Genomic DNA, 14,088 nt, shown 5'->3' with positions numbered 1-14,088 from the left:
CTGTATCAGCAGTCTGGAGAGAAACCAAAGCCATCGTCGTCACAAGCAGCCGTGGCACCTCTGGCTCTGGAAACGCGGCCGCAGATGAAACACATGTGCTGGACTCAAGATTACATCATTCTATGGCAAACCGATGCACAACATAAACCTAAACCTCAGATAGAACTCTACATATGAGATCCATTACAGAATAAAGACACAGTCAGGGGACAAATTCAATGTGAAAGTTTGTATAACATCAGTTGTATTTATAGCCGGGCGTGTACGTTGGAAGAATTGTGTCAGCTGGTGGAAAGTGAATATAATTACACAATATCACGAGATAGACCATTAACATGATACAACATGACTCCTTATGCGATAGATGTCTGTTACACTGAATGGTGCAGAACTTGATGTTCCAGCTAACAAGAAACATTCTCAGAATTTTCATCCTTCCAGTAACACTAATAGAACGACTGCTCAAAGTTGTCTGATCTAATAACATTCTCAAAATGTTAGAACAAAAACATCATTTGTACATGTTCTGAAACATGTAACGTTTCTTTAAATGTATCTATTTGTTTAAGAACGTTCAGAGAACATCAAAAGTAACATTCCACAAATGTTATTGATACATTGTTAATGGAATGTTTGTTGTTTTAGAAGCTTTTTGAAATGTTACTTGTTTCAGATCATTCAGAGAACATTCAAAAGTAACATTCTCATGTTTGCAAAATGATACAATGGAATGCTTCCTTAACGTTTGTATAACCAAGAACAAATGTTCTTAAAATATTTAAAACCTGAATATTTTGAACATTCAGAGAAGATAATATGAATGGGAACAATACGAATATGTTCTTAGAACATGTTTTTGTTAGCTGGTTTCTTTAGTAGGCCATCAGTTGCTCTTCATGGAGCTTCACTTGAGGAAAAACCCAAGAAATCCATTACAGCAAAAGAGAAACGTCTGCAATTTGTCACTCTGTTTGACTGAACTACACATTAGTAACACTAATAGACCGCATTATTGGCTAACCTGGATACTTCTAGCTTTGGTTTCCTGTGTGTTGCTAACTGTATTTCTATTACAAATCTACAGTCTGTGAATGATTTGGAAAACCCCTCATTTTTGTGGCCACTGCTGGAAAAATATCATCATGCAACTGTTTCCCTCAAAAGAGGAGAAAAAACAAGTCAGTAGGCAACATGAAACAGCATCCGCAGACCATGATGTGATACTTCTGAGGCAATTCAGGACTCAGTTTCTCTGATTTGATAAAGTTATTATATGTAGATAAAAAGATGAAAGCTTTTGGAGACATTAGAACAGCATTCGCTAATAAATCATAGTTATAGTATCACTGAGATTCTATTATCAGTTTTATTAATATTTGAATGAGTACATTTTTAGTAACTTTGTTGTGTTTTTAAAAACATTTTATAACAATTTTATTCCAGTTTTGTTTATATCAGAACAGGTCTTTAATAACATTCTCAAAACGTTAGCATAATGTCCATGAAACATTTTTTTCTGAAACATTTTCCTGATGTTTCTTTAAATGTATCTAAGTGTTTCAGAATGTTCAGAGAACATCAAAAGTAACGTTCTAGAAAAACTTTATTGATACATTGTTCATGGAATGTTGTTGTTTTAGAACCTCTTTAAGTGTTACTTGTTTCAGATCATTCAGAAAACAATTGAAAGTAACATTCTCATAAGGTTTGAAAAATGATACAATGGAATGTTTCCTTAATGTTTGTATAACCAAGAACAAATGCTCTTTTAATGTATTTTAAATGTATTTAAATAGCTAAATATTTTGAACATTCAGAGAACGTTAATGGGAACAATAGGAAAATGTTCTTAAAACAAGTTTTTGTTAGCTGGGTTCTTTAGTAGGCCTTCAGTTGCTCTCCATGGAGCTTCACTTGAAGAAAAACCCTAGAAAACCATTACAGCAAAAGAGAAACGTCTGCAATTTGTCACTCTGTTTGATACATTGTTCATGGAATGTTATTGTTTTAGAACCTCTTTAGGTGTTACTTGTTTCAGATCACTCAGAGAACACTTGAAAGTAACATTCTCATAATGTTTGCAAAATGCTACAATGGATAGTTTCCGTAATGTTTGTATAACCAAGAACAAAGGTTCCTAAAACATTTCAAAAGCTGAATATTTTGAAGATTCATTCGGAAAACATTCTTAGAACATGTTTTTGTTAGCTGGATTCTTCAGGTCTGTGTTGTATCTGCAGACGTACTGAAACACAAGCATCCACACAGGAAACATAAATCCAGCTGAGATTCAAAGTTCCCCTTCATACTACAACATGCTGTACTTCAGAGAGACAGAAACGCTGAGTCGCCTGTTTTCCGCTGTTTTCTTCTGCATGTTCTGTTCTGCTGAAGGAAGCGTTTAAGACGGACAAACTGAGCAACGGCACTTTTACATTTACACTAATGCTTTCAACTGAAGCGTGCATTCAATTCAACTTACATTGCATTCCCTGGCAATTCATGCCAGTCAAATCATAAAGGCAAAACGAAGATTAAAAAATGGTGACGCAGTATTTTACAGTATATTGCTGTTTTATAATCAGTGCTTTTTAGATTACTTACAAATTGTAGTCTGTTACTGATTACATTATGAAAATTAGAGTTAATAACATAATCTATTAGATTTACACATTTTTTATGAATAATTTACTGTGTGAATAATATGCAATTAATAAAAAAGCAACTTATCTAATTGTGAGTATTTTAAAATGTAATATAATTTATAACATGTTTATATTGTATTATTTTTTACAGTGGTATGTTGTTTCTACAGAGTAAAATCTGCTTAAAATTTCCAGTATATCATAAATTAGTATCAGCTATCAAACCCTCATGGAACACACCCTGAGATTTGATTTATTCATGTCATAAACTGTGTTCGATGTGTTTGCTGGTGTTTCTCAACATTGAACTGTGCTCCGCTTTTACCTTCCGATCCTGTTTTTATAAAAGCCTCGTGCTGAAGATAAGAGATATACAGAAAAAAGCACTAACCAGTAACATTTGTATTCATGACATGAATAACAGGACAACAAACAAACAAACAATAAATTAAAAATGAATAAATAAATAAAAAGACCAAAATATATTTGTTAAGATATGTAAAAAAAAAAAAGAAAAAAAAGAAAAAAGAATAAGTTATTATTTATTCATTTTTAATGTAAAATATTTTTTGTAAAATTGTAAAAATAAAATAAAAAGACCAAAATATATTTGTCAAAATATGTTTTTTTTAAAGAAAAAGTTTTTATTTATTTATTTCTAATGTAAAATATTTTTTTTGTAAATATATATTTTGGGTCATTTTTGTATACTTGTAAGATTAAAAAAATATATAAATCTACTATAATTAATAAATAACATTTTCAAAAAAAGGCCAAAATATATTTGTTAAAATATATTTTTTAAAGGAAAAGTTTTATTTATTTATATTTAATGTAAAATATGTATTTTTAAAATATATATTTTTGGGTCATTTCTGAATATTTTTAAGATTTAAAAAATATAAATCTAGCTATAATTCTAAAATATAAAGCCAAAACAATATAATAATGCTAATAATAACAGTAAAGACCAAAATATATTTGTTAGAATATGTTTTTTTTTTAAGAAAAAGCTTTTATTTATTTATTTTTAATGTAAAATATTTGTTTGTAAAAATATATTTTTGGGTCATTTTTGTATTTTTAAGATTTAAAAATATATAAATCTATCTATAATTCTAAAATATAAAGCCCTATATTTTTTTTCTATTTAATAGAAAATATAAATAATATACAATATATTAAATATAATTTAATAAACAATGTTATATTTCCATTTAACTTAAATGTATAGGCTACTGTAAGTCTGGAAATGTATTTTCTTGCCCCTGAAATGCAGTTTGGTATGAAGGTTGGAACTAAATATATTTTTACTTTCAGAAAAATATTTGATTGAGCTTTAATGTTTAATATTTAATATAAAAAATATTTAAAATATATTTTAGCCAGAAATCTGGTGTACTCTCTAGCATTTAAGAGATTTCTGAACACATTATGTGAAAAACTCTCAAATTAGTTTCTGTAATTTTGTGTAGTTTTTACTAAACGATGACAGTAAATTACTTTAAACATTGAGAAAACATACAGTAAAACCCGTGCTATGAAATGCAAAACTGACAAATGCAAACACTGACAGTAGTGATGCATGACGTTTTGAACTCATTAGCCATTTCAATTTCCAGTCATTGACTTTGTGGCGTTCCAATGGCAGAGATGGTGAGATTTTCTATAATTATCTTCATAAACATCAGACATTTGTGTGTCTCCTCAATCCTACTTTAACTTTCCGCTTCTAAAAGCAAAGTTTACCACATGTGAAAGAAGTGACATCAAGGCTCATAAATCACAGAATGAAAGGCTTTTATTTCTTTTTGGCAAGTAATAAATATTACATTTTACATTCACAGTCTTTGACCGCATAACTACGGTGGCTCCATGAGAGCTTACTACAATAAATTCAGCATGTATCCGTGTTTCAGAGGTCATCAGCAGTTCTCTCTTTACTTTACGGTGGTTTTTGGGCTTGTGTTTTCCTGGATATGCTCTCAATGCACCAGGAACGCAATGACAAAGAGCTACATTTGGAATTCATTTTTGCCCTCCACCCATATATTACATAAGGGCCGTTAACTGGAAAAAGTTCACTGGACATACGCTGGAGTTCACGTCTGAGAGCATTTGCTGAGAAACATTCCTGCGCTGTTCTCTGTAACTAATCAAATGCAAGTAAATGATCATGTGACTCTCGGATGTTGTTCTTCCAGCGAAGCTGTTGGTTCAATTCATGCTGAATCAGGTTTGGTTCATGGCAGGGTTATTATGCTTAACTAAAACTAAAACCAAAACCATAAAAAAAAAAACGTGAAATAAAATAAACATTACCTGAATTTTCAGCTAGTGCCAAAAGCAACTTTTTTCATTTCTATGTAGTTAAAACACTACAATAAATAAATGGAAATAAATTCAAATTTAACCTGTAGAAACATTTATGCATATAAAAACTAAAACTACACTCTTAAAAATAACAGATAATAGAAGAACCATTTTTGGTTCTACAAAGAACCACTCAGTCAAAGGTTCTTTAAAGAACCATCTCTTTCTTACCTTTTTATAATCTGAAGAAAATGATTTCGCCACAAAGAACCTTTTGTGAAACAGGTTCTTCAGATGTTAAAGGAACCATTTAGACAAAAAAGGTTCTTCTATGGCACCATGAAGCAGCTTTATTTTTTAAACTGCAATTAAAAAAGCACAAAATTGCTCACATTTGAAATATAAATATGAAAATATCTGAAAATATAAAAATTATAATTACAATTTCAGTACAAATATACACTGCTGATTTTTATGATCAAAAATACAGAAAAAACTGTAATATTGTGAAATTTTATTTCAATTTATAATAACTGTTTACTATGTGAATATATTTTAAAATGTAATTTATTTCTGTGAAACAAAGCTGAATTTTTAGCATCATTACTCCAGTCTTCAGTGTCAATGCTTAATGTTTTGTTGGAACCTTTGTTGGATTCTTTAACAAATAAAATGTTAAAAAAGCTGCGTTTATTTCAAATAGAAATCTTTTGTAACAATATAAACTACTATTGAAAAGTTTGGGGTCAGTAAATTTTGATAATTTTTTTTTTGAAAGGAATTAATACTTGTATTCACCAAGGATGTGTTAAATTGATAAAAAGTGATAGCAAAGACTTATATTGTTAGAAAAGATTTATATTTTGAATAAATGCTGTTCTTTTTAACCTTTTATTCATCAAGAATCCTGAAAAAGATTCACAGGTTCCAAAGACTTTTTGAAGAATCATGTGATGCTGAAAACTGAAGTAATGGCTCATAATTCAGCTTTGCATCGCAGGAATAAATTATATTTTAAATTATATTAATACAGAACACCAATAATTTAAACTGTAATAATATTTCACCATATAGCATTTTTTTCTGTATTTTTGATCAAGTAAATGTGGCCTTAATGAGCATTTAAGAATTCTTTAAAAAGTTTAAAAAAACTCTTACTGATCCCAAACTTTTGAGCAGCAGTGTATATGAAAAAATCTAATTGAAAATTGAACAAAAACTATGATAGTATATAATTTGAAACTTCTACCAAATTACATCAACAACAAAAGATTTTTATATTTTAGCTCTTTTTATTTTCTGCTTTTTAAATAGTTTCCAATGGAAGATTTTTTTTTATCTCACAATTCTGACTTTTATCTTCCAATTCTGATTTTATAACTTACAACTCTTGTTTTGTTTTCTCACAATGAAGAAACAATTCCTAATCGCAAGATATAAAGTCAGAACTGCAAGATACAAACTCACAATTCAAAGACAGAATTCCGAGAAGAAAGAAAAATTAAAAAGTGACAATTACTTTTTATACTTTTCTATTTCATGGCAGAAATGCAAACAAACAAACTGAATTGCAAGATGAAAACTGAAACTAAAACTACATTTGAAATTATTTTTTATGCTTGAAATTGTGAGGAAATGATGGGAATTCTTTGTGAGAAAAAAAGTAAGAATTGTGAGATTAAAAAGTTGCAATTACCTTTTTGATCATCAATTCTGGATACAAAAACAAATAAAAAAACAAATGAAAAAAGAATTGTGAAAGATAAACTTAGAATTCATAGAATTTTTTTCTCAGAAAATAAAAATATTTTTATTTTATTTAATTTTTTTATCCTGTGGTGGAAAAAAGTAAGAATTGTGAGATTAAAAATTTGCAGTTACCTTATATACCTTATATATACCATATATATATATATATATGAATAAATGGTATATATACATCCATATTTTTTTTTCAAAAACAAATAAAAAAACAAATCAAAAAAAGAATGGTGAAAGATAAACTTAGAATTCATAGAATTTTATTTTCTGTTTTCTGTAATTACTGTTTTATTTTTATTTTTTTTAATCCTGTGGTGGAAACAAGCTTCCACAGTTCCTTGCCCTTCACAATCCTAACAAAACAACAATTTTGGTACTCCATTTGTTATGCAATCTGAGTCCTGACGCAAACCCATCTGAGATCTGCATTAAACTAAAGGCCATGAATGAAATTCTCCAGCGTTTCGTTGATTTGTGTATTTTTGTGGCTGCTGCAGATGTTCCACACACAATCCTGAAATCCAAAATACGCAATGAACTTTAAGGTGAACTTGACTTCATCAGCAGAGCCTGTACATCTGCACACTTATGAGTGTTTATGAGCGTCGGTTAATGTGACCCGTGGGCCTGCGCTGCCCCGGAATGACCAGATGGTTTGTTCTCCATTCAAACTGTATCATGACTTCAGTAAGGTTCAGCGTATCCCAACAGCCATTACATCAGCCGCACAGAACGCTCACACCTCGCCAGATGATGCATCACTGCCGGCGGTGGGGTCCAGCGCACAAACACACAAACACTACAAACACTTTATGAGGCGTTCGGGGAGATTTTAACACCATACATGAAACCGTTCAACCATCTGATTCATGTTTTCTCTGGCATCGCCGCACGCAATTACAAACGCATTTACAGTATAATGAGATTAAAGAAGTGTCAAAAGACATTATGCCGAGCCCTACAACTGCCTTCAAGCGCTTCAGTCATAAAAATATGCGCCAAATGATATTTTAAAGCTTAATACTTCAAGATGAAGTGCATCATTTCTTCACTAAACACTGCTAAAATGAATAGCTAGAATTGCAATAAAAATCTAACTGTGCGCTGTAGGCAATGCTTATTCATGACTCAGATAAAAGCGATTAAATCTCATTTGAGGGTAATTTGTGCCAATAACAGCATATGAATGATTTTAAGATCATATACTAGGTCAGCTCTGTTACTTTTCGTTGTAATACAGAAGTATTTAACAATATTTCATGTCATCCCTGATCCTGATGTTTCTCATTTAGTGGCAAATTTAACGCCGCTTATCATTGCTAAGCTTTACAGAAAATTGCATTGAATTTATAAATCTTATAATTCTTTAAGCAATCTTTAGAGTCAGTATGAAAGGAAAGTTGCGATAGTCTTTTATTCCCTATTGGTACGTATATCTGAGTGAAATTGCTTCTGGAATGTACAGCAAGATTTTTCCATTCGCTGGAGGTTTGATTGACAGGCGATCTGACCAATCATAATGCCAAATCCACCATTTTTTATTACAGACAACTCAAACAGGAGATTAACCTCAGTGGAGTGGTGTTTTGTCGTCTTTCAGTGGTTGAGACAACATAACTCGAATGTTTATTCATGTTTATTTAATGCTATAACTAGTAGTAAAGAGGAGATGATATACTCAAGGGCAAATGAATTTGATAAAAAATAATGATGTGAACGTATAAATCATTTATAATAACTACTTCAACATTGTGTAAAAATTGCAATTGTTATTTTTGATTTCATGGTAACTTTAAGTTTTTACATAAATGAATGCAAATTCTTCCATTATGAACCATTTGATGGAATTTCTCAACTAGTTTCCACACAAATGTGAGGAAAACACTTCTTGTTGTCCCAGCTAACAGAACTATGTTCTATAAGAACGTTTTGATAACATTTTCATGACGTTACAAAAATGTATGTTCAAGACGTCCAGTTTTTTTTTTATTTTAATGTTTTTTTTTTATGTGAATGTTTCATTGTATCATTTTGCAAACATTGTGGGAATGTAACTTTTGAATGTTCTGAAACAAAAAGTAAGTTAAAAAGCTTTAGACAAAAGTCAGACTAAAACATTTCAGAGAGAGAGAGAGAGAGAGAGAGAGAGAGAGAGAGAGAGAGAGAGAGAGAGAGAGAGAGAGAGAGAGAGAGAAACATTCCATGAATGTTATATACACTGCAAAAATGCTTTTCTTACTTAGATTTTTTATCTTGTTTCCAGCCAAAGTATCTTAAAATTCTTAAATCAAGAAGTATTAGTATGAGTAAAAATTATTTTCTTCTTTTCAGAAAAAACAAGTCAAAATTAAGCGAGTTTTGCTTAGAACAAGCAAAATAATCAGCCAATGGGGTAAGCAAAAAAAAAAAATAATAAAAAAAAATAAATAAATAAAAAAATAAAAAATCTTATTTCAAACAGAAAACAAGATTATTTTTCTTACTCCATTGGCAGATTATTTTACTTGTTTCAAGCAAAAACGCTCTTAATTTTGACTTGTTTTTTCTAAAAACTAGACAATAAGTTTTACTCATCTAGAATCCTTCTTGATTTAAGAATTTTTTGATATTTTGGCTGGAAACAAGACAAAAAATCTAAGTAAGGAATTTTTTTTTGCAGTGTTAATAATGTTAAATAACGGCCAGAATATTTTAACATTACTGGAAGAACGTTTGTTCAGAACTTTGAGAGAACCTTGCCAGAACGTTTTGAGAAATATAATTTTTGTTTATTTGTTTGTTTGTTAATCTTCTTTTTCCCCTGGCTGTTGTTTTTTCTCCATTGATGAATGCTATTCTATTATGCTGTAAACTTATCTGTTGATTTACAAATAAATAAAAAGAGCACATACCATAGGAACTAAATGAGATTTCAAGACGAGAAAATCATCGGATATTATTCTTACATGCATTGTTATCTGCTGTTTAGTAATAATAGTCTCTGCATCACCTCAAGTTTCTGATCACTAAGTAGGTTCAAAAACATTATTTTTCTTGAAATGAGCTTTAAAACTTCATTTTAAGACAGATCAGTGATCAGAGCATTGCAGAGTAAATCTGAGTCTCATAATCTGTAACTGTATTGATATGACAGAACTCTAAGGGCGTGGGTGAATTTCATCTTTAGCTGTCAATTTAAATCTGCTGGTTGTGTCACTAGTGAAGTGGAAGTGTGATCTAATCTGTCAAACAAATCAAAGGGAGAGTCACACTGTATACAGCTGTCAAAGACTGGAAATCTACACTTTCACACAGATAAACGTCATCCTCAACTAAGAATTAAACTTCAGTTTGTGCTCCAAAAATGAATGATTCCTAAAGACAGCTGTGTGCAAAAAACAACTCCTTGGATAATAAGTCTTAATGCTGATGTACAACAAACCTTCCATCACAAATGCACACGTCTCTCTCTCGCTGTTTCTCAATGTTGTCGTGTGGTGTGATTTCTTCCCCAGCTGTAATCATCATTATGACACTTGTTTTGAAGTGTTCAGTCATTAAATGACAGGTTCTTGCCAGCTGAGATGCAGCGCTAGTATTAAAGCAAAGCTAAACACGCAAAAGCGGCTCTCTGCTGAGTCCTGTCTTTCTTTGTTGTCGCTTTTGGCTGTTTTGGATCATCAGCATTTGCTATATTTTGCTATTTTGCACCGACATTTACAAGTTGAGGTAATTTTGAGGTAATCACGTCCCATTGCCAAGATATCATCACATCTTGACTTTTAAAATTGTTTTCTTTTGTGCCGAGCCAAATATAGACTGTTGAGGCAATATTCGTGTCAGATGAATTATTTTTACAGCATAAGCGGTGTCCCTTAACAACAATACAAAACAGTATTATTGAGGTTTGCTTTAAGGAAATGCACAGGCAACATAGTTTGTACATCAATAGAAATGCATTTACAGAAAAACTGCAACAGTATCTCTTTCTGCAGCATTGAATGATTTCACTTAACTGCATAGAAATGTGTTAAAAACCACTGACATCATCTTAGCAACAGTATAGCAACACCCAGGCAACTGTATAGCAAACCAGTTAAAAATAACAACTTACAATACCTTAGAAACCAGGTAGAAATGGCCCAGAAACACCCCATAACACTCTTAACAACTGCATAGCAACTGGATAGAACCACCTAGCAACCACATACAGTGTCTTAGCAACTCCATAGCAACACCCTGGTAACTGCATAGCACTGCATTACAACAGTTCTCAGTAGGAACTTGCTAAAACCCTTCGTATCACTTTAGCAATTTAGAAACACCCTGGAAACACTCCATAATACTCTAGCAACTGCATAAAATGTGCTAAAACCCACTGACATCATCTTAGCAACCGTATAGCAATACCCTGGCAACCACATAGCAAAACAGTTAAAAATATCAACTTACAATGCCTAAGAAATTGGGTAGAAATTCCAGAGAAACACCCCATAATACTCTTAACAACTGCATAGCAACTGGATAGAACCACCTAGCAACCACATACAGTGTCTTAGCAACTCCATAGCACTACCCTGGTACCTGCACAGCACTGCATTAAAACAGTTCTCAGTAGGAACTTGCTAAAACCCTTCATATTACTTTAGCAATTTAACAACACCCTGGAAACACTCCATAATAGTCCAGCAACTGCATAAAAATGTGCTAAAACCCAGTGACATCATCTTAGCAACCGTATAGCAACACCCTGGCAACCATAAAGCAAAACAATTAAAAAAGACAACTTACAATACTTTAGAAACTGGGTCGAAATTCCCAAGAAACACCCCATAATACTCTAGCAGCTGCATAGCAATGTGGTAAAAATACTAATAAGCAACCATGTACAGTGTCTTAGCAACTGCATAGCAACACCCTGGTAACCGCATACTGTAGCATTGCACAAAAAAGCATCCCTTATATCACCTTAACAATTTAGCAAATTAGGAAACACCCCATAATACTCTAGCAAATGTACAGAAATTTGTTATACTCTACAAACAACATCTTACCAACCACATAGCAACATCCTGGCAACTACATAACAACATACTTCAATAAAAACAAAAAACAATAATTCACATCATCTTAGAAACTGTGTAGAAACACCCTGGCAACCACTGCCAACAGCCTAGTAACTTTGTAATGCCCTAGAAAACCCCATAATACCCTAGAAACTGCATAGAAATGTGTTAAAATCTACTGACATCACCGTAGCAACCAAATAGCAACAACCTGGCAACTTTAACACAATGTACTTAAAATAGCTTAGGAACATGTTAAAAGTAAAAAAAAAAGTTATGTGTTTTAAACCCTCATATCAACTTAGAAACACCCCATAGTACTCTAGCAACTGCATAGCAATGTGGTAAAAATACTCAGACTGACTTAGCAACTGGATAGAACAACCTGCCAAGTACAGTGTCTTGGCAACTGCATAGCAACACCCTGGCAACCACATAACGATGTACTTAGCATGGGTGGTTGCCATAGCAACCACCCAGAATATCTTAGCAACACCTTGGGAATGTGTGTGTTGCTCTATGAAATCAGCATTATTCCAAAATACCCTGAAAAAGCAATGCTTTAAGCAACACTAAGATACTATACTGCCATCAGAGCCTGTCTGAGGTCAAAGGTCAATTGCTTTCTGATGCTGAGGATGAGCAACGTGTCCAAATATAGCAGTTGTTGCACAGATGAGCAGCTAAGCGAGTGTTTCATCTGAAATGGAGCGCAGTGACTTCTTCTCTTTTTCTCTGGCATGTGAGGACAAGTGACTCCCGTCTGTGCCAGATTCAGTCTGTCTCTCAGTCAGGGTCTTCATCTATCAGAGCGTCTGACCTCTGCTCTGGAAATCAACAGGCATGAACTCGAGCGGCAGTCAAAAGAGCGGGAATGATGAGGAGACGAGCGAATGCTCTCAATGAGGCCATTGTGTGTGAAATATGCCGTTTCCATGGACTGATACGAGTGATTCATAAACACAAGATGTAAAGGGAGGGTAAATATCTGCAGGGCAAGTACTTTCTGTTTGCTTTGGGAGTGAAATCATGATCAAATTATGAGGAGATTCCACATTTATCATTCTGATCCCATCATCAAACACTTTCTGCATGCTTTTAAAAAAATGTATTTTATGGAAGCATTTTAGATCGGACCAATAAAAACATTTGGAGTGATATAGACCTCATTTTTATTTGACACACTGAGTTGCATTGTGCATAATAACTCATCCTATTATTACTATGTATGTAGCTCTTGCCATTTTAGCTTGTTGATGCCACTGAACAAAAATTAAAAATGCAATTGCAACTTTTCATCTCACAATTGCAACATAAACTCTTCATTTTAAGTTATAGTCAGAATGACATGATATAAAGTAGCATTTGTGAGATACAATTAAAATATAAGTCCCAATTACATTTTTAATTTTCATTGAGTGGAAAAATTGTAATTTTCCCCCTCAGAATTTGACTTCTAATTTATATCTCACAATTGTGAGGAGAAAAGTCAGAATTGCAAGAAAAAACTCAGAAAGTCACAATTCCGATGTTATTTCTTACAATTACAAATTTCTATCCTGCAACTTTACAACTTAAATTGCAAGTTTATATCATTCAATTCTAAGAAAAAAGTCAGATTTGCAAGTTTATATCTCACAACTCTGATGTTATTTTTTGCAATTGCAAATTTCTATCCTGCAATTCACTTTATAACTCACAATTGCAAGTTTATATCATGCAAATCTAAGAAAAAAGTTATAATTGCAAATTTATGTCACAATTCTGGGATGTAAACTCGCAATTGTGAGAAAAAAAGTCAGAATTGTGAAAAAAAGGCAGAATTGTGAAAAACAAAATCACAATTACCTTTTTAAAAAATAAAACTGGCGAAAACTGCTTCTTTTTTCTGCTTCTTTCAATTCTTTGCTTTCCTTTACCTGACAGTAAACCAGTAAAACGCAGCATCTACTGCTTCAATATACGGACACATCAGAGCGTCATAACCTCCTGCTGACTCAAACACAAACAAACAAACCTTAATGTGTGAGATAATGGGACTTTCTGTGCTAGATGTCACACATACACACCCATGAGAGCCACATGTGTGCCGTCACTGGGTGGGAAGTGTGTGCTAGTGGGACACACAAATATAACACGCAACAAATGCACTCTGACATGCAAAGTGTTGACATGCAATATCTGCCTCAGACGTGCAATGCAACAGAGTGCAATGATTTTGATGATTTTTGAGTGTTACTTGGCTGTACAAAATCAACCACAACAATGGTAAGGTTTTAGCATTGCAATGCAGTTACTATAGGGTGTTTTGTACTAGAACCGCA

General features: G+C 32.5%; 1 protein-coding gene across 1 annotated transcript in view; it reads right to left on the bottom strand.

Annotated features, from left to right (window-relative positions):
• LOC141336988 (sodium- and chloride-dependent GABA transporter 2-like) overlaps window positions 1-14,088 on the bottom strand; it is a 59,523-nt gene that overhangs the window by 27,316 nt on the left and 18,119 nt on the right. Inside the window, exon 5 of the mRNA XM_073842708.1 lies at window positions 13,684-13,812. Within this exon, the coding sequence (XP_073698809.1) occupies window positions 13,684-13,812 (129 nt within the window). The remainder of the gene's footprint in view (window positions 1-13,683; window positions 13,813-14,088) is intronic.

Source organism: Garra rufa, chromosome 6 (assembly GCF_049309525.1).
Source record: "Garra rufa chromosome 6, GarRuf1.0, whole genome shotgun sequence".
Classification (NCBI taxonomy): domain Eukaryota; kingdom Metazoa; phylum Chordata; class Actinopteri; order Cypriniformes; family Cyprinidae; genus Garra; species Garra rufa.
The sequence above is the reverse complement of the archived record's forward strand: the minus strand, read 5'-3'. Positions and strand labels throughout refer to the sequence as shown.